General features: G+C 38.8%; 1 protein-coding gene across 1 annotated transcript in view; it reads left to right on the plus strand.

The window, feature by feature from the left end:
* LOC122560445 (rho GTPase-activating protein 17-like) overlaps window positions 1–27,090 on the plus strand; it is a 50,786-nt gene that overhangs the window by 6,585 nt on the left and 17,111 nt on the right. Inside the window, exons 2-10 of the mRNA XM_043711077.1 lie at window positions 5–93; window positions 1,154–1,265; window positions 2,570–2,651; window positions 2,793–2,873; window positions 8,947–9,060; window positions 12,044–12,135; window positions 14,791–14,947; window positions 18,284–18,301; window positions 18,842–19,063. Of these exons, the coding sequence (XP_043567012.1) occupies window positions 5–93; window positions 1,154–1,265; window positions 2,570–2,651; window positions 2,793–2,873; window positions 8,947–9,060; window positions 12,044–12,135; window positions 14,791–14,947; window positions 18,284–18,301; window positions 18,842–19,063 (967 nt within the window). The remainder of the gene's footprint in view (window positions 1–4; window positions 94–1,153; window positions 1,266–2,569; window positions 2,652–2,792; window positions 2,874–8,946; window positions 9,061–12,043; window positions 12,136–14,790; window positions 14,948–18,283; window positions 18,302–18,841; window positions 19,064–27,090) is intronic.

The raw sequence follows: 27,090 nt of genomic DNA on the forward strand, positions 1-27,090 counted from the left end.
TTAGATGAACATCTCAAGCGTAGTGGTCGTGAGATAGCACTTCCTATTGAGGCATGTGTAATGATGCTGTTGGAAACAGGGATGAAAGAGGAGGTGAGGTCTTTGATTAAAACATTCATTTACATGCATAACTAATCAATACTCATTTCCATTTTAAGCAAAGTGCCAGTTCCGTCACCTCACCTTTTTTTTTAATTAATCATGGCTGATCCACTACATTTTCCTGCCTATGAAAGAAACAAGAAACTGCCAGAGATACGTTAGCAACTCTATATGCTTGATTTTATTTCAAGTCCTAGTTAAGTTTTACCCTGGGACCTGTTCAAGGAGCTGATTAAATTTACAATGCAGACTTTTACACTGAATGTTGAATAAAATGTGAAGGTAGAGGTAACAATTTCAATAATCTGATGCTATCGACCAGCCGATTTTTTTTTTCATTGAGTTGTTGTTCATTCAGCTCTGGATGCTGGATGTACACTCCAACTGCTGCTGTTTGAATGCAAATCTGTGCATAAAATATAATGTATATTAAGGTTCTGGAATATAGCTTGGAATGTAAATGATTAGGGTACTTGGATACAACATTTTGGGGGTTCAGATCTCTGGGGGTTTGGATGGCCTTAGTCAAGATAGTTTATTGTAACACTGCATCCAGCCTCAGTATCCCAACGATGACAGACATATAGGATCCACATATAGGAGAAAAAAACATCAGACTTGACTATGACGCCTTATGGTTTTGTACTTTAGGAATGGAGTATTATCCTCATGTGAAAAATAATCATTTGTGAACATCAGGGTCTGAAGTAATTTTAGTTTACAAATATTTTATCAGTGTCCTGCCCCTTAGTAAATGCCAATAGAAAGTAATGAATGATAGCCATGCTGTGTTCCTCCAAGTGTATTTCGCTATCTTTGTCACTAATACAACCTACCATTCCTCATACTGCTACTAATTATTCATATGCTGGAAGAAGTCTTACAGCTTCCTTATTTTCTTGTTCTCTCCTGGTTGGTCTTATTTTCTTTTTCACTTTCTCTCAACATATTGCATCTGGCCTGTTTTGACTTATACGCATTCCTTTTAAACTACTTCATATTTTCTCTCTCCTTCATCATGTGTAATGGTTGTGTTCCTGTTGTAATACAGGGGCTGTTCCGAATTGCTGCAGGAGCGTCTAAATTGAAAAAGCTAAAAGCTGCATTGGACTGCTCTGCCTCACAGCTGGACGAATTCTATTCTGATCAACATGCTGTTGCAGGTAATTTTTTTGGATGAAAGCCAAAGCATTTTGGATTTCAATCAGGTTGTTTATAATTTTACTAGAATTTAAACACTTTTAAAAATGTGTTCGTGGATTGGGTATCACTGGCAAAGCCCCCACTTAAAAGCCTTTGAGAATGTGATGGTGAATTGTTAACTGAAACCACTGGAGTACTTGTGGCATGCGTTCTCAATGTAATTCCTTAAGGCATTTCAGGGTTTTGTCCCGGGGCATCTTTGAGCAGCAATGTGTTTTCAAGTCGGGATAGTGTGTCATTTGGAAGCAGATTCCAAGGCACGTGATAGTTCTACATGGTAAAGTTCATTGGTTTGGAAGTGATGTTGAAAGCAATCTTCGTGAGTTATTGCATTACATTTTGTAGATGGTGCACACCTACCGTTGCTGTACCATTTATGGAGGGAATGAATCTTAAATACTATGGATATTGTTCCAGTCAATATAATGTTCTTCCCATGGATGGTATTGAGCTTCTTAAATGTTGTTGGACCTGCACCCACTCAGGCAAATGAGGAAGAAACTCTGTCGCTACTATTTCTGGCCTGTGCCTTGTAGATAATGTAATGGTTTTTGGGGAAACAAGATGTCAATTCCTTGTCAGAGAATATCCTGCTTATGACTAATTTTTATTGCCACAGTGTTTATGTGGCTGATCCAGTCAAGTGTCTGATTTTAGTGGCCTCCTGTGATGTTAATGGTGGGCACATTTGAAATTTGCTGCAATGGACTCTAGTATTTTTCGAATGGAATGAAGTGCTTAACCTCAGTGTTTAAATAAGTGGGTTTTAATTTTCTACAGAATGAGTCTCTTGGAGTTAGAGCAGAAATGAGATGGTGGAGAGAAATAATTTGTGGAAGAGCAAACAAATTAGAGTGACTGTTTTCGAGGCGATGACCACAGCTGTCGATTGGGAAGGCAACTATACCAGTAGATTGCAACATTGAAATGCGTTTCAGAAAGAAATTCTCTCACGGATGGAGATGGCTGAACAGTGTACTGTCAGTCTTCACTAGATTACCACCATGAAGAAAGAAATACTGAAAGGCAACTGGTGCCAGTCGAATCATATTCTTGGATAAGTTAACAAGCTTTGATAAGAGACCAGCATTGAAGTAACAGTGATTAATGTCCCTACTCGTGTCCTGAACCACATTTTTCTATACTTGTTATGGTATGCTTGTGTGTATTGAAAAGATTCTAGCTCACATAATAAATCATTGCCAAATTCTGATGTGTCTGGAGAATACCTCCTTATGTCAACTTGTTGTTTCTTTGCCTTTAGGTGCCTTGAAATCATATCTGAGAGAGCTACCAGAACCTTTAATGACATACCAGCTTTATGATGAATGGGTCCAGGCTGCAAGGTCGGGATTAAGTGCATTACATTGCACCATATTATACTTGTGTTTCATACAATGTTACGTTTAAGTAAATCAAATATGCATAAGTTGAACTGGCAATTTCCCAATGCCTACTAATTAATTTTTAGTTCAATTCTATCGCAGCGTACCAGACATGGACAAGAAGTTACAAGCCCTCTGGCTAACTTGTAGCAAAATGCCAAAGTCAAACAACTCCAACTTCAGGTACGTGTCCTCAATCTTCAGATATATCCTATGGAAGTGATGTGGCACAAATGAGACTTGAATGCTGGTATTAATCAAGAATGAAAGAAAACATTCTTCTAATTTTTTTTAAGTTCTGTTTTCCACAGCCAGACAGTTCTATTTTTGTTGTTAAAATTCTGACATCAGATCTTTTCATACAATGCAGTTACAAAAGTATGGTAATGGACTAGCAAACTAGAGGTTGTAAGTTTGTTAAATTACAATAGTAACTATGCTTCATTAGCTGTAACTAGCTTTGGGATATTCTTGAGGTCACGAAGCATTCCAGAAATTCATGTTTTCTTTAAAATTCTTCCATAAAAAGTTGTGGAATTTAGCTCTAAAAATGTACTGGTCGATAGACATGGAAACTGTCATTGTGCAAAATCCCAATTTATAGATGAACGTCTTGCAGCGAAGAGAACCTGCTACTCAATCTGCTCTGGCCTTCAAGTGGCTTCAGCCACACACTGCGTAGTCAGTATTCAACTTAATTTCAAATAAACATTGTTAGAATCAAATCTAATGAGGGACATAGGTAAAGTTAATAATAATTGTCTTTTCCCTAGGATGGGGGATTTCAAGACTAGGGGACACGTTTTGAAGGTGATGGGAGAGAAATGTTTTAAAAACAGGCACATTTTTTACACAGCAGGTACTTTGTGTGGAATGGACTTCCTGAGGAAGTGGTGGATGTGGGTATACTTACAACATTTAAAAGACATTTGAATAAGTACATGAATAGGAAAGGTTTTGAGGGATATGGGCCAGGCACAAGCTAGTGGGACTAGTTTAGTTTGGGATTACGTTCGGCATGGACTGGTTGGACTGAAGGGTCCATTTCTATGCTATAGGAGTCTGTGACAAAATGATGAAGGATTTATCCTCATAATTATTTTCATAGAAATGAATTGGGGAAGAGAATTGCTCCCCCACAATGCCACTCCCATTCAAATGAAAAAAGAAAGTGTAAGTAGTTCCATGGAAAAGGCTAAGTTGACGGCCAGCTAATATTGTTCATTAAAATAAATGACAGAGAGAAGTATGGTAAAATTAGCCAGTCAGTCCTCCACATCATTGGAAAAGAATGAATTTGTAGCAGTTTTGATTTGGAGGTTTGTTGAAGGTTCTTAATGTATTATTCTTGTGTAGGAGCTTGGGTTCTAAAATAGAGGAATGATGAATCTCTAAACTGGAGGAATGATATATCCTTTAATGTTTATTTCTATATAGTGTGTATGAAGAAAAAGGAGAATATGGATTTTAGTTCATTTTCAATATGTTCTGACAGTGGTACTAGGATGTCTAGGTACATGATTTGTTTGTCTCTGATAATTAAGTCTTTAAAACTTTTAGGGTAAATAGTTCAGTGTGTTAGGAAAGAGGATAGAAGAGAGGGGATTTAAAAAACTGCTGTTGAAGTCCAGTAACACACACACAGTCAGAAACATCCAGAAGAAGCCTGACAATTCTGCAGATTTCATTGAGAGCAAAAGTCTGTAACAGCAGATGTGCTGTTAGTTTAGCAGTTTCCAAAATAACTAGGTCTAAAAAAAATTCTGAATGGCTTAGAGAAAAGATCCAGAGACAAAAGGCTTGACAGAGGAAGATACCTAACAAGGTTTTCAAAATCTGACTTTAAGGATCACATGTTAAGGGATAAGTAAGTTACATTAGTGATTTGTTCAAGGGTATGGGGAAGAGACATGAATGAAAGAAAATAACATTGAGCGAAATTTGCCAAAAAGAAACTGATTACAGTTGTGCCAGCTGAACAATGTGTTTTAAAGTTGTAATGGGCCACCTGTCACCTGAGGTTTGGGTATCTGTAATATCATTGTTGATAAAACTTGTACATAAAACTAGTCTGTACAGTCATAAACTGTCCATAAAGCTTGTACATAAAACTAGTCAACAAATGATAAAAGAAAATAATATAATTAAGTAATTAATTAAAACCCATTAAAACTGGCATCTGTCACGGGTGTAGCATGTGAACTCTATTAGATGCCGGTGTGATCTGGGAAACATCTGCAATAAGCATTTACAGCTCAAGCAGCTTTGACTCAGAAATCTGGAGACCAAGCTGCCCATTCTGTTGAATCTTTCTTTCTGGTATTTATATTAAGATCAGTGACTGACCACCATGGTACATGAACAGAATCAATAAAGCTTATTGTTTGGTAAGCCAGAGATTACTCTCCAGGATCTGACTTATCCATAACTATAATATCTAGGCTCATAACAGAAGCATGTTTTCTTTTCGGCTGCTTTAGTATCTATGCATTTCGTATTGCATCCTGATTGATTAAAGATCCCTTGCGGTCTGTTCTGTGTCATCCTTGTGCCTGTTTAGCAAGTATTACTGGTTGGGCACAGTGTCCTGTTTTAGGGTTGTGACTTCTTCCCTGTTTATGGCAGCCTCATTTTGGGCATTTTTCAGTGTTGAGACTGTTCATTCCTGTCTCATGTCTCTCAAGTCTATTTCCCTGGAATAGTGTGGATGGTTGACGTAGCAGTATTACTAAAGTTCTTAGAGGCATTAATTCTGATGGCAGTATATGATTTGGAGCTCACCCTTGCCATGATGACTACTTGCCCTTTCGTTTTTTGTTTCTATGGGAATAACATTGTGTCCCTGACCTGCTTCTCCCCAATTAATTTCAATGGAAATAATTATGAGCACAACCCCTCTGTCAATCCATTAGGCATTTTTTTGACAGCACTTAATTTAACTTAAGTTGACTTCCTTGTTCTACTTTGGTTGATGCTTTGCTTGAGAATGGTCACTGTTTGTATTTTTTTTAAATATAGTTGTCATTGCACAACTCCTTTTTTGGGTGAGTAAACTTCTACAAGGCAGTAAGAAGAACATGAAGAGTTATGAAGTTAAGAATATCTTTTTAGCTATCTTTATCACACCTATCATAAGGAAATGTAGGAACTTAGGAAAAGACGGTGGGGTAACTTTGTTGCTAAAGGGTGTAATTAGTACAGTGGTGACAAATGACTTTGCCTCAAAAGGGAAAAATAGTGAACCAGTTTGAGCAGAGATAAGAAATTGGAAAGGAAGAAGTTTACTTGTGGAAGTAATTTTGTTTTTATAGTAGTTACATTGTAGAACAAGGGCATCTAAGAAAGGTACCTCAAAATCATAAGTGAGTTTATATGTTGATCGATTGAATCCAATAATCAAAGGTAGCCTGGGAAATGGGTTCATTGAATATATTTAGGGCACTTCCCCAGGGCACTATATCAGTAGTTCTATATTGCAATGGTTGCATTCTTGTGCAGCCCTGCATTATGAAAGAAATTGTGCTTTAGAAACGGCGCTTAGTGTTGGTGATGTAACCATGTTATAGCGAATTTGCGCTAACATTATAGCAGAAAGACCTGTATTGTAGAGACATCGAGAGCAAACTATTCTAGACTTATTAGTGAGCAATGAAACAAAAGTTAATCACTAACCTTATATAAAAGAAGCTGTAGGTGACAGCGATCATAAAGCATGATAGAATTTTTCATTCACTTTAAGGCAAAGGATTGTGGGTCTAAGAGAATGATTTTAAACCTCAATTCAGATTGTTTGGGGTCTACAAATACAGTTGAATTGGAAAGCTAGTTACAAGGAAGCAAAGCAGAAATGTGATGGCAGAGTCAGGAAAGATTCTTTGAAAAGGATACATCATTGGTGGTTCAGTGAGGAAGTTAGAGAGAGTATCAAATGGAGCAACACTACAAATACGCAGAATGTAGTCATAGGTCAAAAGATTGGTCAGATTTTTTAAGAACAAGCAGAAAAAATTTAAAACAAACACAATAGAATATAACAGCAAACTAGTTTGTACATAAAACTAGTCAACATATGATAAATGAAAATAATATAATTAAGTAATTAATTAAAACCCATTAAAACTGGCATCTGTCATGGATGTAGCATGTGAACACTATTGGATGCCGGTGTGATCTGGGAAACATCTGCAATAAGCATTTGCAGCTCAAGCAGCTTTGACTCAGAAATCTGGAGACCAAGCTGCCCATTCTGCAACATGCAAGGGCTGGGGCAATGTTAACTCGATATTTTGTTGTCAGGAGACAGTCACATCTCTTGCGATATGGTGTATTGATTTGATCAGTAATATGAAAGTGTGGTTACTGTTGAGACAGATGTGGGTACCCAGAGGATGTGAATGCTGAGCCTCTGCTGATATCCAACTGATTTGACATGCTTAGATGAGAATGGGGTTGGTCTTCCTCTTCTATTGGTATTCATGGGAATTATCCAAAAATGTGTAAGATGAAAAGCTTTGAAAAACTTTTTTTCTCAGCAGTACTCAAGTCTTGTACTATTAATTTCTCTCCATTACATAGAATGTCGAGATACTTGGACCTTACTTATTTCATGGCAACTTCTTGTGTCTTCATTTGTGTAGATAAGACACAAGTGCTTGTTTAGTTTCACTACCATATCTCATTCCCATTATAAATCCTCTTGTCTTTGCCTATATTAGACCCACATTTATCATTTGTTTATCTCTTCCTTTATACATAGCAATAGAAGCTCTTGCAATCTGCTTTTGTTATTACACTTGGACAGCCATATTCTATTCTCCTATCAATTTCTTAGTCCTCTCCTGCTGACCTCTTAAAATATTTTCCCAATCAGGCTTTACAACAATTTTTTGTCAGTTCTGTAAGCTGCCTCCTTTGATCCGCTGCTATCTTTCGCTTCCCTGTTAACAATGGAATACTCCCTTTTCCTGTTGGATATTTTTGCCATGAAAGGAATGTACGTTGCTTTTGAAAACTAAGTATAAATTCTTTAAATATTCATTGTTACTTATTCACTTTCGAACCTACTGATGTATTTTTTTCCAAGCTGCCACCATGAATTTATAATTGATCTTGTTTTCATGTGAGACCCTGCTTTGAGATTGAACTATATCTTTTTCAAACTTAATGGAAAAATCTGTCGTATTGTAGTCAGTGTTCTCAAGGTCTTATGACAAGATTATTAATTAGCCCTTTCTCATTGCATAAAATTAAACCTCAAATAGCCTGTGCACTAGTTGGTTCCTCAACATGTTGCTCTGCAAGAGTGTCTCACACCGATCTTGCAAATGCTGAATACATTTAGATACAGTGCTTTTGATTCTAACTTTTTAATACTTTTTCTTGATTCCTGATTTGTTCTGGGGTTTAGTTGTGCTGTTTTAAATCTTCACTTAACAACAGCTTTTCCACTTCCTACAGCCAGCTTTATTTTAATTCTATCAGAATTCCCTCTTAGTTTCACATTGTTGTGACAAGCGTTTTTAAACTATCCCCAACAGAAGTTGCAAATCACCCTATGAGAATATCATTCCCATCCTGCTCAACTGTAATGTTTTTTCCTTCTACATGCCCATGAATCCATCTCAATGTCCCAGAAATCTGAACTCTTCCCATGCACCATTGTCTCAGCCATGTGTTCATTCACCCATTCTCCTTATTGCCATTCTCACCAATACATTGTAATCTTGATTAATCCTGAAATTACAGCCTTGGAGGTACAGTTTTTCAGTCTCTTGCCTAGTGTCATAAGGACTCTTTCCATGATCTCTTCCATCTCCTACTTACACTGTCGGTGCTAGTGTTGGTAATGACCTCTGGCTCTTTACCCTTCCCCCAAAAAGAACATCCTGCAGCCACTTTGAGACATCCATGGCCTTTACTTGAGAGGTAATATACTATCCAGGAATCATGTCTATAGCCACAGATACAGCTGTCTGTTATGTTAACTACCAAATTGCCTACTACTATTTACCTTCCATTCTTCTTCACATACATGTGTCTTTTTCAGTCTGGTGAACAGGAAAGTCGAGTTGGGACTTCAACGAAATCAGCCATGATCATAATGAATGATGGAGTAGATATGAAGGATGTAATGACCTACTTATGCTCCAGATCCTATGTTCCTTCATGTGACAAATCAGTGTTTATCGAGTTGAGGATTCACATTAAATGGAGATGTTTTCAGAGGTGAAGCTAAATTGTTGTCTTCTCTTAACAGGTATCTTATAAAATTTCTCTCAAAGCTTGCGCAACACAGTGATGTCAACAAAATGACTCCTAGCAACATTGCAATTGTGTTGGGGCCCAATCTACTGTGGGCTAAGAATGAAGGGTAAGAGCTTGCTGTTTTTATTATGGTCAGGCAGTAGCCACCTATATTTTTTGTAATAATGTTTTTATGCGGGTTAATGAAAAAAAAGAGTCTGTTAAGCATAGGGGACAACAGGAATCCAGCTGTAGCAAAATTGAGTTGGTATATTGATGGAACCAAGCTTAACATATATAATAATTGATCTCACTATGTTACTAGATTATTTAGTGTTATCCTGGATTGTATATAGTTTTTATTTTAAAATTTGATTTCAATACATACCCTTTCTTCCATTCTAGACTTAAACTATATGTTCTTTAACTATATTGTCTCTCCACACCATGAATGTATGATCAATTTTTACAATTTAAAGTACAGCATATAGTGAATGAATACTATGCAGTAAATAATCATATTGAAGGGATTACGTGTTTAAATTTATTTTTGCTGCAATTACTTTATGCTTTCCAATGAAATGCGATTTTGCTTTTCATTCTACCATATACCAAAATTCTCTCCTCAACACACTGTCTTCTTGCTGGCATACTGTTTCCCCGACACTGATTGCTTTCTGATGCCTTAACCAAGTAGCTAACCTTCTGTGAGAGCTGAGAGGGTATTTGATTGTAGAAGTTACAAAACCTATCGATCCTATCTGGATAGTTGTGCTGATAATAAAGGTCACTGAAAAATAATTGGCATTAAGGCAGGGCAAAATGATCCCACAACCGAACAGTTGGATCAAAACTCTTCAGTTGAACCATATTTGGTATTGGATAGTGGTGGACAATTAAATACCGTTGGGAGGAGGTGGTCATATGAGTATCCATAACCTCCGTGATGGCTGAGTCCAACTTATCAGTGCAGAAGACACAGAGCTGAAACATTTCAAACTATCTTCAGCCAACAGTGCCAATTTTATGCTCTGACTTGCTATGACTCAGCTTTCTCCTGAGGCCTCCATTTTTTTCACTCAATGAGAAATCAAGAGATGGCTGAGGGTACTGATTGTAGCAAAGACTCAGGACTCTGATAGCATCCCAGTTATAGTCTGAAAGATTTACCTTCCAGAATTAATCATGCTGCCAGACAAACTGTTCTGGAATAGCTACAATACTTGGCATTTACACAATGATGTGGAACATTGCCAAGGGTAATATGTTTTTAGAAAGCAGGACTAATACCATCTAGCAAATACCGCTCCTTCAGTGCACTCTGATTAATCAGGCAAGCGGTAAGGGTGTCATCAACATCAAATGGAACATACTCATTGGTGATCATTGAAACTTAGTTGGGCTATGCCAGGATAGGGTCAGCCCCAGATCCTCTTACAACCTGGAAAAATGAACTGAATTCCAGCGTTGAGAAGAGGATGGTTCCAAGACAGCACTATTGAGAATGTAGCAGCAAGGTGTCTCAGTAAAGTTAAAATCGGTGGAAATCAGGCAATCTCCGCTAGCTGGATTAGTCAATCCTATCCCAACATAATTGTTAGCAGTCAATCATCTTAGCCCTAGGAAATGGTTGCAGGGCAACCAAGGCAAGGCAATATCTGAGGCACATTCACCTTAACAGCTCCTACCCTCAAAGCTACAAGTCTAAATGCATTTTGATGTTTGTACAGTGTTCAATTCCATTCATAAGTGCTCAGCTTCTGAAGCAGACTGCATCAGCCTGCAGCAAGACTTGTACAACATTCAGATTTAGGTTCATAAGTAGTAAGAAACATTTGTACCATGCATTTGCCAAGCAATGACCAATCCTATCAGGAAAAAGTCTAACCATCTCTTCCTTGACATTTAATTGAATTGCTTTCATTGAATCACACCATCAACATTCCTGAGGTTACTATTGACCAGAAACCAAATGCATGATTGCACAAGCTGGGAATTTTGCAACAGGTAACTCATCCCTAAATCCCATAAAATGTCTATAAGGTGCAGTTCAAGAGTATGATGAAATCATCTCTTTTCGGGATTAATGCAGTTCCAATGGTACTTGAAGCGCTAAACCATCCAGAGCAAATTAACCCCCATCTGCCATCTTAAACCTTATTTCCTCCACCACTGATACACACTACTGTCACAGTGCATCATTTGCAAGATGCTCTGCAGCAACCCACTATGTCTCCTTCAAATGTATTTGTTAAAGCAGCAACCTCTACCTCTGAGAAGAACAAGTCAGATATGACACATGTTAGCGATCAATCATCTTAGCCCTAGGAAATGATCATTGAAAGTTCTATCCAACTCGCATCATTCTGACTTGAAGTTATTTCATTGTTTCAGTATTCCTTCTCTGTCACTTGGTCAAAATTCTGTACTACATGAAGCAGTTCGCAAAGACTGTCACAATAAGCTTCTCAAGGGCAAATAGGGATTTAATTCCATTTTTTTCACACTTACATATTGGCAGTCTTCCCCAGCCCCTTTTACCTGTACTGACGTATTCTACACGGATTTTATATCAATGGAGTATTTTCACACGCTTCTATAGTTTTCCAAATTTAAGTGTTTGGGAGAATGAGCACAGTGGCAAGTCTAGCTTGTGTAATTGGTGGGATGTGAAAACCCATGTATGCCTATATACACGTGACTGCAAATCAGACACGTGATCACAGCCCTCGTTACTCATGTAGGAGCAGCTCTTTGGCTTCTGATCATTTGCTTTATTGAAGCTGTTTTAGTCATGTTGGTCCTTCTGTGTTGACAGCGTAGAGTCTCTGTTCCAATTGGGCTAATAGTCCAGCTGAGCATGCTGTGTTGATATTTTAATGACTGGAGGAGCAATTCTGAATTTATTTTAAAAATAAACTGGTTGTAGTACAAATTTAGATAAGATTACTAAATCTCATTTTATTTATTTCTGTGCCCTCTGAGGAATGATGCATGTCTTAAAAGCTGCAGTTCACTTTTCATGTAATTGACAATTTTGCAATGTCCACCATGAACAAATTGTACAAATTTGAACATTTATAAATTGCATCTGTTTTTGTCCTTCCAAGAGCACTTGCAGACATGGCAGCAGCTACCTCAGTTCATGTAGTTACAATCATTGAGCCGATAATTCAACATGCGGACTGGTTCTTCCCAGAAGGTAGGTACTTAATGTTGTGTTTTCGTACTAATTTGTTTGCCAATATAGTTATCAGCAAAGGTAATTCCACCATTTTTTCACTGATTCATTAGTTTATAGAAGTATAGGATTTGGAAGCAGAAGGAGGCCATTAGGCCCTTCAAACTGGTTCCATCATGCATTACGATCATGGCTTATCTGACTGAAGTCCCAGCTTCACTTTTATGTTTGCCCCTTATAATCGTCTACTTGTTTGTCTATCAAAAATCTGTTGGACTTTGGCTTGAATCAGTATAATGCCACAGCCTTCACGTCCTTGTAGGAAGAGAATCCCATGTACGAATGAACAAAAATTTCTCATCTCCATCCTAAAAGGGAGATATCTTCTTGAAAAGTGGCCTCTAGTTCTAGTCTTCTCCTGAAGAAACATTTTTCCAGTAACCATCCTGTAAAGTACACCCATGATATTGTATGTTTCAATAAGATCACATCGTATTCTTCTAAATTCCGATGAGTGTAGATCCGATCTGCTCAACCTTTCTGCGTATCTTAGGCCCTCTATCCCAAGAATGAGTCGATTGAACCTTCTCTGAACTGCTTCAAGTATAATTATATCTGGTTCAAATAAGGACATCAAACTGTGCACAGTAATCTAAGGATGTCAGGTATCTGATTGATATATATTTCAACATCATTTACCTTAGGGTTTGGATTGTGAAACAGTGGCATTGTGTTTGGTCTGTGTATCTGATGGCGTTTAATGACTAACTTCTAGGTACATCTGTTGTCAGGTGATTTCTTATGAAATACTGATTTAAGGATTGGGTTTCTTGGAGAATATTGGGTTTTTGTTTCATTTGATGAGGGTTATGACTGAACAAAGTAAACAGTTGTGCAGTAGACTTCAAACATAATATTCTGGAATTAAGTTTTTCTTTTGGCTTGGGGGAGGCACCTATACCTTGAAGAAAGCCCTATAGTTTCAGTTTGGAAGTTTTGCAGAGGTACAACAGTTGCTCTATTCGAAGAAACATTGTTTAGAACAGTGAAGAAATAGGTCAAAACCCATAAAGGGTTATTTGAAGCTGAGAAAGAAGAGGTTATTAGATTCTCTAGATGGGAAAAATTGAAGCCACAGTTCAATTAAACCCTACAGATATGATAGGAGAGAATTCTTTCTGGTACGAGTACTGTTGGGATCAATGGGAATGTGTTTTGACATGTGGTTCAACATTTGAAATTTGTTATATGGAAATAGTTTGCTTTATTTTAGTTTTTCTTCTCTTCTTTTGCTTAATGAGCTTCTGTTTATTATGTTTAGGTGAGCAACCCCCTTGCTAAACCAAAGAAAGCAATAACATAATCTATCAATCCAGATTTCGGATTAGGATCTGACTTGTCCAATAGAAACATGAGCTGGAATCATAACACTTCTGATGTGGTTTCATTATAGAGGTCCCAGATAAATGCAGAAACCTCTTCACTTTTAATAGTATATTTCCTTTGTAGTAAATGCCAACATTCTATTTGCCTCACTAAAAGCTGCATTAAAATAATTGTGGTTAAAGTATGAGAACATCCACTTGCGTCTATCACTCAGTTCTGCAATCTCCATTTAACTAGTATTCTGCTTTCCGATTCCTTCTAAAGTGGTCAAAATCATATTTTTCAATGTTATGCTCCAACTGCCAAATATTTACCCACTTCCTTAACCTGCCTTACCTCTTTGCAAACGTCTACCTTTTTTGATAACTTACTTTCCCACCTATCTCGCTGTCATTGGCAAATTCAGCTACCATACATTCAGTCTCTTCATTCAAGTCATTGATTAAAATTGGAAATAGTTGAGGCCATAATACTGATCCCTTTGACTTTCCATGACTTGCAGCTTGTCAGAGTGAAAAGGATCCAACTATCCCTACTTCCTGTGTGCTAACCAATCTTTTATCCTTATTAATACGTTGCCCCCCCCCCAACAATATGTTCTTACTTTTGTTTAAAGAAACTTGAAATTTAATATTGCTTGGTGATTTATTTATTGAAGGATTATGGAAAATGTTTATTTCATGTTCTTTGGAAACAGTTGGAGTGGTTTCTTTAATAAGAAACTACATAATTGAAAGTTCACTGTGGACTTTTGAGGTTTGTTCTTAAGCATGGCTTCCTGTAAATCAAATGATTAATGATAACTGCTTGCTTTGCTATAGAACCCTGCTGGGTGACTGGCTTGAAGAAGGTTCTTGTTTTCAGCTGGTTGAGTTGGAGGAATGCCTGCTAAGAACCAGTGGCCTAGCTGATTTCTTTCATTTCTGAAAAGAAAGCCCTTTTGTTTCAGTTCACGTTGAAACCTATTTATTCGTTTGAAAGCATGATTGAAAAAGGTCTTGAGGCAGTATTTCCAGAATTGGAACGTAATATTTTTGAACTGATTTGAGACTGTTCTGCTGTGTTTCAAATCCTTTTGCAGGAGAGTTCTACTGAAATAAAAACATCCATGTAAACTCATTTTAATAGTTTTCATACTTGAAGTGTTGGCTCTGCTTCTCTCTATGTATGGTTTCTGCCTGGTCTGCTGAGATTTTTCCAGCATTTTCTGTTTTTATTTCAGATTTTCAGCATTTGCAGTATTCTGATTTTTGATGAGAATCATTGATCTTTTATTGTTGTTTTTAACAGACTTGGATTTCAATGTGTCAGGCATGTTTGCGCCAATGACCCCTGCCAATCACCTTAATAATCTGCCCTTGTTTGGAAATGACTATGATAGTAGCACACTGGAGAGGAAGAGGCCTGTAAGTGTGGCCACAGTTGAAGATATGGTTAAAAAAGACAGGTATGTTCACATATATGAAGGCTTCAGCCTCATGATTGAGTAGTTTATGGGTGTTTTAACAATAGCAAAACTTACAGGGTCTTAATCAAGAAATAAGTGAAGGCTGAAGTGAAAGCAATATACTAATCATGGGGATGGGATGAGAGGGGTATATTTATTTATCGCATAGTGTTGCCAAATCAAATTGAGTGGAGTATACTGTAGGATGAGTTCATGGGATGCATTCAGGAATTTCCTAGAATAATGTACCAGATCTTGTCTTGTATAATGAGGCAGGGTTCATAGCAATCACATTGTGGAAGATTATCTGGCGAAGAGTATTAATATTATAATAGAATTTCACATTGAGTTTGAATGAAGTCTGAAAACAGAATGTTGAACTTAAATAAATCCAATTATAGGTTAGAAGGGTCAAACAGCCTAATGTATTAAATTGTAAATTGTAGATTGACATTGATGATCATTTAAAGATGTTTTTCATGATTTTCAGTATACTTTGCATTGTGAAATAACAAACTATGAAAAGTATGATTCACCCCTGGCTAATTAAAGAGGTAATGGATTGTACTTGGTTAAAAGAAGAGGCTTATAATATATTGCCAAGAATCGCAATAAGACAGATTTGGGTGAGTTTTGGAACACTTGAAAGGCTGATGAAAAATTAATATAGAAAGTAAATGGAATGAGTGTAAATTAGTGAGAAATTCTAAAACAAATTGTAAAAACTTTTCTTAATATGTAAAAAAGAATGTGATGGTACTAAACATTGGTACTTTACAGACAAACGGGAGAGATTATCATGTGATGAGGAAATGGCAGAGATATTGAACATTATCTTCTATCTGCCTTTTCTAAAGGGGAAACAAGGACCTATTGAAAGTGGGGAACTTCTTTATTAATAAAGAAAAACACTATAGAAATTAATGGGACTGAAAGCTTACAAATCTGCTCCTGATGGCTTACATCCTGGAATTCTACTCAAGGCGGTTATAATTTTCTATCATTCCTTTTTCTGGAACAGTTCCAATGGATTGGAAGGTTAGAAATATAACCCCTCTACTCAAGAAAGGTTAGAGAGAGCACAGGTAAACTACAGGTCAGTCAGCTTGTCAGGAAAATGCTGGGATCCGTTAAGGAAGTGGTAGCAGGGCATTTAGAAATTCATAATGTGATTCAGCCTAGTCATCAGAGATTTCTGAAAGGATAATGTTTTCACAAATTGTTAACTTTTTGAGGATGTAACTACTAGGGTGGATAAAAGCAAAGCAGTGGTTTTGGTATATTTAGTTTTCAAAAGGCTTTCATGAAGGAACTACGTAGATTTTTTTTGCAGTAATTAAGTGTTTGTGATTCAGCTATTTACTATCCATATTAATGACCTGGATGAAGAAGCTAAGTGTAATGTTTCCAATTTTGCTAATGATATAATATTAAGTGGAAGGGATTTGAGAACACAAAATCATGAAGGGATATTGGTGGTTTAATGAGTGAACCAGGGGTAGTGGTTGGAGTCTATGGGAAAGGTGTATCCAAGACACCACAACACAAGAAATAGGAGCAGGAATAAAATATATGGCCCGTCACGTCTGCTGTGCAATTCAGCATGATAATGGCTGATTGCGAGTTTCAACTTCACCTTCTGACCCACTCCTAATATTCTTTCACACAACACAAGAAGTTAACATGCAGATATGTCAAGCAGTTAGGAAAACAAATCTATGTTCATCTTCATTGCAAGGGGGTTGAAGTATAAGAGTAAGGAGGTCTTCCTAAAGTTTACAGGACCTGGCATAGTGTGTATAGTCTTGGGATGTAGTGTGTAAAGGAAGAATTTTAAAAATCCTGAGAGAGAATGCAAGAAGGTTTATTAAATTCTTTTAGCGATGAGATTAGAAGGAGGAATTAGATATGATGGTGCTATATATTGTTGGGGGATCTTACTAATATGTGGCTTGGCAGAGGGGGTGTGAAGAGGTTATTTCCCCAGGTGGAGACCTTGGTTCCAAATGGTCACCTACTTCTCCTGAGACTCTGCTGCAAGATCTAAGATGGGAATTTTCTTTTATTCAAAGGACTGTAAATTATCAGAATTTCAAACCTGAGTCTGTGGATACTCATTAAATATATTCAAATTCAGATCACTAGATTTTTGATATCTAAGAGAATCCAAGAATAAAAAGGCTGTGACAGTTGAATGAGAAAGTGGAGTTGAAATGGAAGATTAACCATGATCTTATCAAATGGTGAAAGAGGGGTTATGTGAGCTATTATTGTTTCTGTTTGTGTTGTCGTGATATGTCCCTATATGCTTTTCAATTATTTTCATATATTCAACTTGCTGTATTTACATAACAGAATCTATAGAGGTTGTACAGAAGCAGGAAGATCTTACTCATTGTGTGCCGTGATAGTTTTATCTCCTTCCTATGTTTATTTGTCATTGCTTAAATTTTAACTGTTTCATTCAAAGTCTCTATTCACCTTATGTAAGTAAATGGCAAAATGATGTACTAGAGGAAGTTTTACTTCATTCTTCTTTGAATATATTTGTCTTCCTATGATGTGTAGAAAATACATTGTTCTATTTTATAGGAAATTATCAAATGATGAAATTAAAGATTGGGAAGAAAAATGTGTATTTTTTTGTGTTGTTTACAATTTGCATGCAATAAAATAGGCATCTTTGATTCATTTAAATATTATTCCATGTGTTACAAGTGCCTTGGCAACTTCAAGACGTGTGGCACTGGAAAAGCACAGCAGGTCAGGCAGCATCCAAAGAGCAGGACAGTTGACGTTTCAGCCATAAGCCCTTCATCAGGAAGCCTTTCCTGATGAAGGGTTTATACCCAAAACATCAACTCTTCTGCTCCTCGGATGCTGCCTGACCTGCTGTGCTTTTCCAGCGCCACACCTTTTGGCTCTGATCTCCAGAATCTGCAGTCCTCAATTTTACCTTGGCAATTTCAGCTTGCCATGGTGGAACCTGTGTGCTGATTGCACGACTTTGGCGGTGTATACAACCTTTTATTAAGTTGGTTCCCATCGGCATACTTTATTGATACTGAGTACTGCTATGGACAAGGTATTCTCTTCAAGTTGCAACAGGTGTGGGAAAACCTTGAGTACAATCACTGTACTTTGTTTGTACAAGGTAGTCATGAAGGTGCTATTGAATGCATACGAATAAAACTTGAGATTTGTTTCAAAATGGTGAGCTGTGCTCGGCTCTGAATTTCATTGACAAATGATTCGTTGCAATTGTTTTGATGCTGATAGTCAGTAACTGTCCTCTTTACACCCCTTTCCCTGAAAATAAAACCTCCCCTACTGCAGCATGAGGAAGGTATCAAGGTATAATAATTTGAGCTATTCCCCACTTTGAAATGATTTGCAAAATGCCACTCCTCTATATGGCTAAGGGTAAATGCAGTGTGCTTAAGAGTATAGTGCATGCTCCACTGAAAAACAGCAAGCTTGAGCATTTGCCTTGGAAGTGATGTGCAGCCAACATGCAAATGCTCCTAGAGAGACATACATATTTCATTATTTAATGAGAAATAGTTGAGTTTTTAGTTTCTCTTTTTTGCCTTGTTGACGCCATTCTGCTGGAAAGCTCCTCAAGTGAGCCACCTGTAAATGTTGCTTATTTAAACTTTTAACAATTCTGTCCATCTGCTTGCATCTGTGCTGTGTTTGAAGTCGTCATGCTCAAGTTAAAATATCCAGTCTGAACTGCATGAATTAACTTGAAACTTTGGATCATGACTATCTTGTATCTGTAAGTTCAAGTTTGGTTGTGGTGTGCATGCTTCCCTTGTCTGTACCTGTCTTAGGAATACTTTGTTAGCTGTAATGTGCATGGTCTGTGTTGACTCTCTCTTTTTTCTGTAGCTTGGGTGTAAAGGTTATTGAACCTCAATTGAATCCTCGCAGAGCTGGCACTCTGATCAGGAAGCACACATGCCCAACTGTGCAGCCACCTCCCCCTCCTGTTGAGGCAGTTCATATCAATGAGCAGCAGCCATCAGGGTTGGGCCTTGAGTCTGGCCCAGCAGCTGCTGCTCTTCCTACTACTGCTAGTGTGACTGAGCTGCAAGAAACTGATGAACACAGGTAAGAAAATGCCACTCGTAGAGAGTTGTACTGGAAACAAAGCAATTAAGGGAAATCTGGAAACTTCTGTCGATCATAAAATGTGAAAAACTATCGACAGCAAAAGATCAAATGAATGTATCCTCTCCCACAGCAACAACAAAAATATGTAAAGCTAATGCAACATACAGAACAGGTTTGGAGTTAAATTTCCTTTTTCTGTTTTTTTTATATGCGTCATCACTTTTGGTTGTCATCTCCAGTGAGTGAAGGTGGCTTCAACTAATAGTGACAAGATACAACAAAGTAAAATCTGACACTGCTTCAAAATAGAATCATTACAGATTAAAATGCTATCTGACCCATCAAAGTTTTATTTTCTAATACTCCAATTGCCTGGCTGAGATCTGATTGGATTACTTTGGAATTAGATTTTGATTGTTCCAGCAGTGAGCCTCATTGTTAATTGTTAATCTCTGATGGTAGGTGAGAAAGTTATTGAAAATTTGAACTGGTTTGAATAATATAAAGAAAAAAGAATTGATCCCGGAGTTGTTTATCACAAAAATAAATGGAGGGAAAGTTTAAGATTTTTACTGAGATTGCCTTGTGAGAGACTGTTGGAAGCAGATATCATGATACAATCTGGCTATGAAAATTGGGCTAGGCAATGAAATAGAATATATGTCTCTTTCTGTAAACTAATGCAGGCATGATGCAAAATTCTGTTGTTCTGAATCAAAATTTACTGCAATTTCTTTGGATGCCGTTCCCTAGTGCTGTGGTTCTGCCTTCCTGGATTTATTGTGTGTGTCGCATTTAATATTTTGTTTACTTTGATTTATATACTTGTGCATTAATATACTTTGCTGTGATCGTAGTAACATGAAGAAAATATTTGACTAATCAAACCTGCTCTGCCATATCTATACGTCATTTGCAGCTCTAACCTTTTTCATTCTAATTCCTTGCCTTTTCTCCTCATTTTTTGATACCTTTATTTGAAGGTCCGCTTTAGGAAGCTACCTTCAGTTAATTTAACAACGGTTTGCCCTTTCCTACATGTTCTCTTATTCTACATAGAGGTTGTTCTGTGATTTTTCTTAAATTGGTGGTTAAATTTCAATCTTAGACTTTTCTTCCCTTTTTCATGTAGAAATGGATTTCTCTTACTATAGCGTTAATTAAAATGACCTAAGAACCCATTGCAGTGTGATACCCTGTTAGTTTTTTTTTAGCCTCTAGCCCAAATCTGGTGCGTGCAGTTGTTGGTAAACTATTCATAGACATAACACCTCACAAGTATATGGTGCATAATAGTACTGACTGATCTCTCACATGAAACGTGAGGTTAATCCAATTATTGAATTGTTACGATTAATTTTATCATTTGAATCCGGTGCACATCTTCTAAAGGTTGATCCTGCAGTGCAGTTAGATTTTCAAGTCCCACGTCCGCATGGTTTCTCTGTGACTGTGCATGTTATCTTGTCAAGACAGTTGAGTGTTGCATGTACAACATTAATGCCATATCAGTCACAATCAGTTTCTTTGTTTCCTATCGCTGTTAGTATTCACAAATTGCAATATTTAACATTTGTGTAATGACTGGGTATGGATTCAAACACATGTTAAATAGTCCCTATTCCTGTTCCAACCCAACAATCCAAAGAGAAAAGCAGATTAGTCCTCTACGAAACTGACAAACTTCAGTTTGTCAAAGGGCTTTGCATATATAATGAGTAGCCCAACTATTTGTAGCAAAGTAATGACCAATTTATGGTCTGAATTATTTTGTACTAAAATAAAAACAAATGCAGGAAATCTGAAACAAAAATAAAGGTGTCTGGTGGAAAAGAATGTGAATAGGGAATGGAGATAGTGCACTGAGAGAAAGAGGAAAAAGAAAAGGCAAACAGAAATTGCTGATAAGCTGCCAATGAGAGAAATGCTGGATAGGGTGATAATCAAATGTAAATGGTTGAAAATCGATTGGCTGCGCTGGTAGGCAATGCGTACAAAACAGGATTCCCACAATAAAGACAGGATCCCCTAGTCTTCACTGTCCATCCCACCAACCTCCATACAAAAAGTATAAGATACTGTTTTCGTCATCTCAAGTGGGATGCTGCCACCAGACACACATTCCGTTCCTCTCTGTCATTAGCATTCTGCGGTGACCACTCCCTCTGGGACACCCTGGTCCACTCCTCCACTCCGTGCATCCCTCCACAGCAATTTCCCATGCAATTATAGAAGGTGCACCACTTACCTTTTTACCTGCTCCCTCCTCACTGTCCAAGGTCCCAGAATCACTTCTCAGGTGAAGCAGTGATTTACCTGCACTTCGTTCAATCTAATCTACGATATTTGCTACTCACAATGTCATAGAGATGTGAAGCACAGAAACAGACTTTTTGGTCCAACTCGTCCATGCAGACCAGATATCCTAAATTAATCTTGTCCCATGTGCCAGCATTTGGCCCATATCCCTCTAAACCCTTCGTATTCACGTATCCATCAGAGGTCTTTTTAAATGTTGTATTTTTACCAGACTCCTCTACTTACTCTGGCGGTTTATTCCATGCACACATCATCCTTTGTGTGAAAAAATTGCTTGGGTCCCTTTTAAATCTTTCTCCCTCACCCTAAACTTATGCCCTCTAGTTCTGGATTCCGCCAACCCAGAAAAAAGGCCGTGTCTATTTACCCTATCTGTGCCCCTCATGATTTTATAAACCTCTATAAGGTCACCCCTCAGCCGCCGAAGCTCAGGGAAAACAGCCCCAGCCTGTTCAACTTCTTCCTATAGCACAAAAAAGCCCCAAGCCTGGCAATATCCTTATGAATCTTTTCTGAACCCATTCAATTTTCACAACATCCTTCCTACAGGAGGTAGACCAGAATTGCGCACACTATTCCAAAGGTGGCCTAACCAATGTCCTGTACAGTCGCAACATGACCTTTGAATTCCTATACTCATTCTAAATGCCTTCCTCACTATCCTATCTACAGTGCAAACTCGATTATCCGAATGTGATGGGCTGGCACTATTTCGTTCGAATAATCGATTACTGCTCCCAACCCTGTCCAAACCCATCCCCCGCCTACCAACACAAAGCATGCGAGCCCCTGCCCCAACACAGCCCCACCAACTGCCAACCATCCACCCCTTGGCCCCTCTCTGGGGTGTCCGGACTGCACACCAACAAGACTGCTGCTGCTGCCGCTGCCTTCGTGGGGTAAGTCTCCAAATAGCATCCGCGCACACAGCCACCGCAATACACACTATTTTTTCTGCAAATTTTTGGCAAGGTTCCACATTTGCCCTGTACAGAACAATGTTGGAGAGATTATTCCTGGGGGTGGTGGTGGTTAGGGTATACCCCTCTGAAGAACTGTAGGGAAAGTGTGGGGCGAGAGAGGGCGGGAGGTCAGTGATTTGGCAACAATGCCTGTTTAATCACTGTAAACAAAAGACGCGATCACTGCTGGAACCACTTCTTTGATGCAGTGTTTCTGTCGGGACCTCGAGATCTCCTTCGGATAATCCGATTTTTGGATAATTGGTATTCGGTTAATCAAGTTTCCTCTGTACCTGGAACTCCACTTTCAAGGAACTATGAACCTCTACTCCAAGGTCTCTTTGTTCAGCAACACTCCCCAAGACCATACCATTAAGTGTACAAGTCCTGTCCTGATTTATCTTTTCAAAATGCAGCACCTCACATTTATCTTAATTAAACTCCATCTGCCACTCCTCGGCCCAGTAGCCTATTTGATCAAGATCCTGTTGTACTCTGAGTTAACCTTCGCTGTCCATTACACCTCCAATTTTGTTGTCATCTGCAAACTTACTAGCTTTACCTCCTATGTTCACAACCAAGTCATTTATATAAATGACAAAAAGCAGTGGAGCCAGCACCTCTGGTCACAAGCCTCCAGTTAGAAATTGTCGGATAAATGAAAAAGCAGTTTTTGTCGGGTTGTTTACTGTGGCTGCACAAATTCTATGGGAGTCTTCACATGACCTTCCCCCATCAGTTGCCCCTCCCACAGGTTCCTGCTATTTGTCTCCCAGTGTGTCAGTCATAATGATCAGTCAAAAGCGTTCCCAAGGCTTTTCAATGTGGCCTGGTTTTGATTTTTCAAAATTGATTACCCTGGTTCTTTGCCTAATGTAGGTTGAAAGCTACTCAAGCTTTAACTGAGCATTTGCTTGGGGATGGGAAGTAAATTAAATTAGCATACATGCTACATGTAGAGGTGACTGATTGGTCTGGTTAAAAATGCAGAGCACACATAGGATTGTCTCCTTTATTACACTGGTGTCATCATTCTGGAAATGAAATGACACCAGTGTAATAAAACAACCAGTCATGAAACAATTGTAATGGCATTCTTGTGACCATTTCTTTGAGATAGTGACCCCACCTCTTCTGATGCCAGACCCATTTCTTGTCCCTAGCCTCACCACTTCATACCTATCATTGACTGCATACTAAAGGAGATTATTTAAATAGGAATATTCCAGAAATGTTTTATTTCAGCAGAAATTACAAAAATTTGGTTGATGTACACTTGAGTCTAGGCAACTGAGCTGAAGCAGATTTCAGTTCAAAGATTCTGTTCTAGTGCTGAGTAAAATAGATTTATCTTGAGTTGTTGGTTCCAGGAGATCTGATTTTGACAGCTAGGAGAATAATTTTAAACTATTAAGGGGTGAGTTTGAATGTGAGGCTGATAGCACTGTTTAAAGAAATACAGAAGTGGTGAATTTCTTATCTTAAACTGCCCTATTGTTGAATTTTCATTTTCTTTCTATCAACTGAGTAAAGGTTCCATGGTATGGTTGGAGTTGAGGAGAATTTACCCAGTTAGTTTATAATGACATATTTTTAAATTCCTAACCAAGCTGAACATATGCTGTTTGCTGGAATTGGCAGTAGTCTCCTTTGTTGCTTCTCAGAGTTATGCGTCAACATGTTCTGCCTTGCTCCAGTTTCCACGACATGGCATTCTAACCCTGATGTTCAGAAACTGACTTTTCCAGTATTACAGGATAGACTAGCTTTGTTTGCTTTGGAAGCTGAAGATAAATTCAAGTACTAAGGGGGTGGGGGGTTGTCTTCTGACTCCCATGGAAAAAGGAGGGATTCTAACTGGGGCGTGTCTTCTTTCAAAGCAGAAATATAATTTACTGAGAACATTGAAGAGAAGTTGGAGTTGGATTACAGATCTGACAAAAGACTTTTTTAAAAGTTAGGTTCTTAGTATATTCTGAAAGGAGATTGGATAAGAAATGCCTGGTTTGATTTTTGTGACCTATGTGAAGTGTGTAGCAGATGAGAATGATTAGATTAGATTAGATTACAGTGTGGAAACAGGCCCTTCGGCCCAACAAGTCCACACCGACCCGCTGAAGCGCAACCCACCCATACCCCGACAGTTACCCCTTACCTAACACTACGGGCAATTTAGCATGGCCAATTCACCTGACCTGCACATTTTTGGACTGTGGGAGGAAACCGGAGCACCCGGAGGAAACCCACGCAGACACTGGGAGAACGTGCAAACTCCACACAGTCAGTCGCCTGAGGCGGGAATTGAACCTGGGTCTCAGGCGCTGTGAGGCAGCAGTGCTAACCACTGTGCCACCGTGCCGCCCACTAGAAGACTACTGTAAACTTCACAAAATTATCTCTCCGACTCATTTCAAAGCTCACAGACTACGTTTTACCTCATCTTTGTAACTATTTGGTCTAAGTTAGCTTCTGCAACTTATATGTTTTATGTGTCCCCTTCGTTGTGGCCTTTCTTTTCATAGTGTCTTCACATCATGTCTTGCCCCTGCATTTCAGCTGGCAAAGAACTCCTCTTCTAATGCATCTTATCAGACACTCGTACATTATTTACGATAAATATAATGAGTCAGGTTGTACGAGGTGTGGCAATCTGCTCCGACATTAAATTATCCATATTTCTGACAGAAAATTGCAATTGCATCTCCTTTAGGAACATGAAGCATACTTTGCGATTTTTTTAAATTTGTAGTTCAGGTTGAGGTTCAGGTTGTAAGTTTGCTCGCTGAGCTGGAAGGTTTGTTTTCAGATGTTTCATCACTATATTAGGTAACATCGTCAGTGAAGCACTGGTGTTCTGTCCTAATTTCTGTTTGTGTGTCATGGCCTGTTAAGGTGGGTAATATCATTTCCGGTTCTGTTTTCTCAGAGATTGATAGATGGGGTCTAAATCAATGTATTTATTGATGGAGTTCCAGTTGAAATGCCAGGCCTCTAGGAATTCCCATGCATATCTCCGTTTGGCCTGTCCTAGGATGGATGTGTCGTCCCAGTTGAAGTGGTTTCCTTCATCTGTATGTAAGGGTAGTAGTGATAGTGGATCATGTCTTTTGGCGGCTAGTTGGTGTTCATATACCCTGGTGGCTAGTTTTCTTCCTGTCTGTCTAGTGTGGTGTTTGTTACTGTCCTTGCATGGTATTTTGTAAACGGCATTCATTCTGCTGGTTCTTCAGGTCCATCAGCCGCTGTTTTAGTGTGTTGGTAGGTTTTTGGGCTACTGTGATGCCAAGGGGTCAGAGTATTCTGGAAGTCATTTCAGAGATGTCTATGTATGGTAATGTGGCTAGAGTTTCTGGGTGTGTTGTTTGCTTGTTTGGTTTGTTGTTGAGAAATTGGCGGAAACTGTTTGTTAGGCAGCCATTGACCTTGACCTTGACCAACAGGTATGAGATTCTTGCTCCCTGTACGGATGAGGAAAAGGGCTCTGGACAGGATGAGCCAGCTGACCACGGCACCATGGTGCAGAAGACCATACAAGAGGGGGGAGCAAAAAGACAAGTAGTTGTTATAGGGGATTCTATAATTAGGGGGACAGATAGTATCCTTTGCAAGCCCGATCGGGAGTCTCGCATGGTGTGTTGCCTGCCCGGTGCCAGGGTGCGGTACATCTCCGACCGGCTTGAAAGGATATTGGAGCGGGAGGAGGAGGATCGAGTTGTTGTGGTCCATGTTGGGACTAACAACATAGGCAAAGCTAGGGCGGAGGACCTGTTTGGGGATTATCGAGCTCGAGGAAGGAAATTGAAGTACAGGTCCTCAAGGGTCATAATCTCCAGATTACTGCCCGAGACACGTGCCAATTGGCATAGGGATAAGAAAATTAGGGAAATAAACACGTGGCTAAGGGATTGGTGTGGGAAAGAGGGATCCCACTTCATGGGGCACTGGCATCAGTTTTGGAACCGAGGGGATCTGTACCGTTGGGACGGTCTCCACCTGAACCGATCAGGTATCAATGTTCTAGCGAAGAGGATAAATAGGGTGGTCAGTAGGACTTCAAACTTCTGAGTTGGGGGGAAGGGAAAGTGAAAGCAACAGGGAGTATGGAGTTAAATGGAAAGATAAGCAGGATGGCATATGTGCAGGCGGATTTAAACTTGAGGCAGACTGGGAATGCAGCAAAAAGGAAGGTTAACTTAGGACATCTTATGACTTCCAACATCTCTAATGATAAGAGAGTTAGCATTAAGGCACTTTACCTGAATGCTCATAGCATTCATAACAAAGCAGATGAACTAATGGCCCAGATCATTGTGAATGATTATGATGTGGTAGGCATCACAGAGACGTGGTTACGGGGGGGTCAGGACTGGCAGTTAAACATCCAAGGATTTTCAACTTGTCGAAAAGACAGGGAGATGAGCAGAGGGGGCAGGGTTGCCTTGTTAGTTAAGAACAAAATTAAATCTATGGTGCTGAATGACATAGCGTCGGATGATATGGAGTCTGTGTGGGTGGAATTGAGGAACCACAAAGGCAAAAAAACCATAATGGGAGTTATGTACAGACCTCCTAACAGTGGTCAGGACCAGGAGCGCAACATGTACCGGGAAATAGAGAAGGCATGTCAGAAAGGCAAGGTCACAGTGATATGGGAGACTTCAATATGCAGGTGGACTGGGTAAATAAAGTTGCCAGTGGATCCAAAGAAAGGGAATTCATGGAATGCTTACAAGATGGCTTTTT

Source organism: Chiloscyllium plagiosum, chromosome 21 (assembly GCF_004010195.1).
Source record: "Chiloscyllium plagiosum isolate BGI_BamShark_2017 chromosome 21, ASM401019v2, whole genome shotgun sequence".
NCBI classification, from domain to species: Eukaryota; Metazoa; Chordata; class Chondrichthyes; order Orectolobiformes; family Hemiscylliidae; genus Chiloscyllium; species Chiloscyllium plagiosum.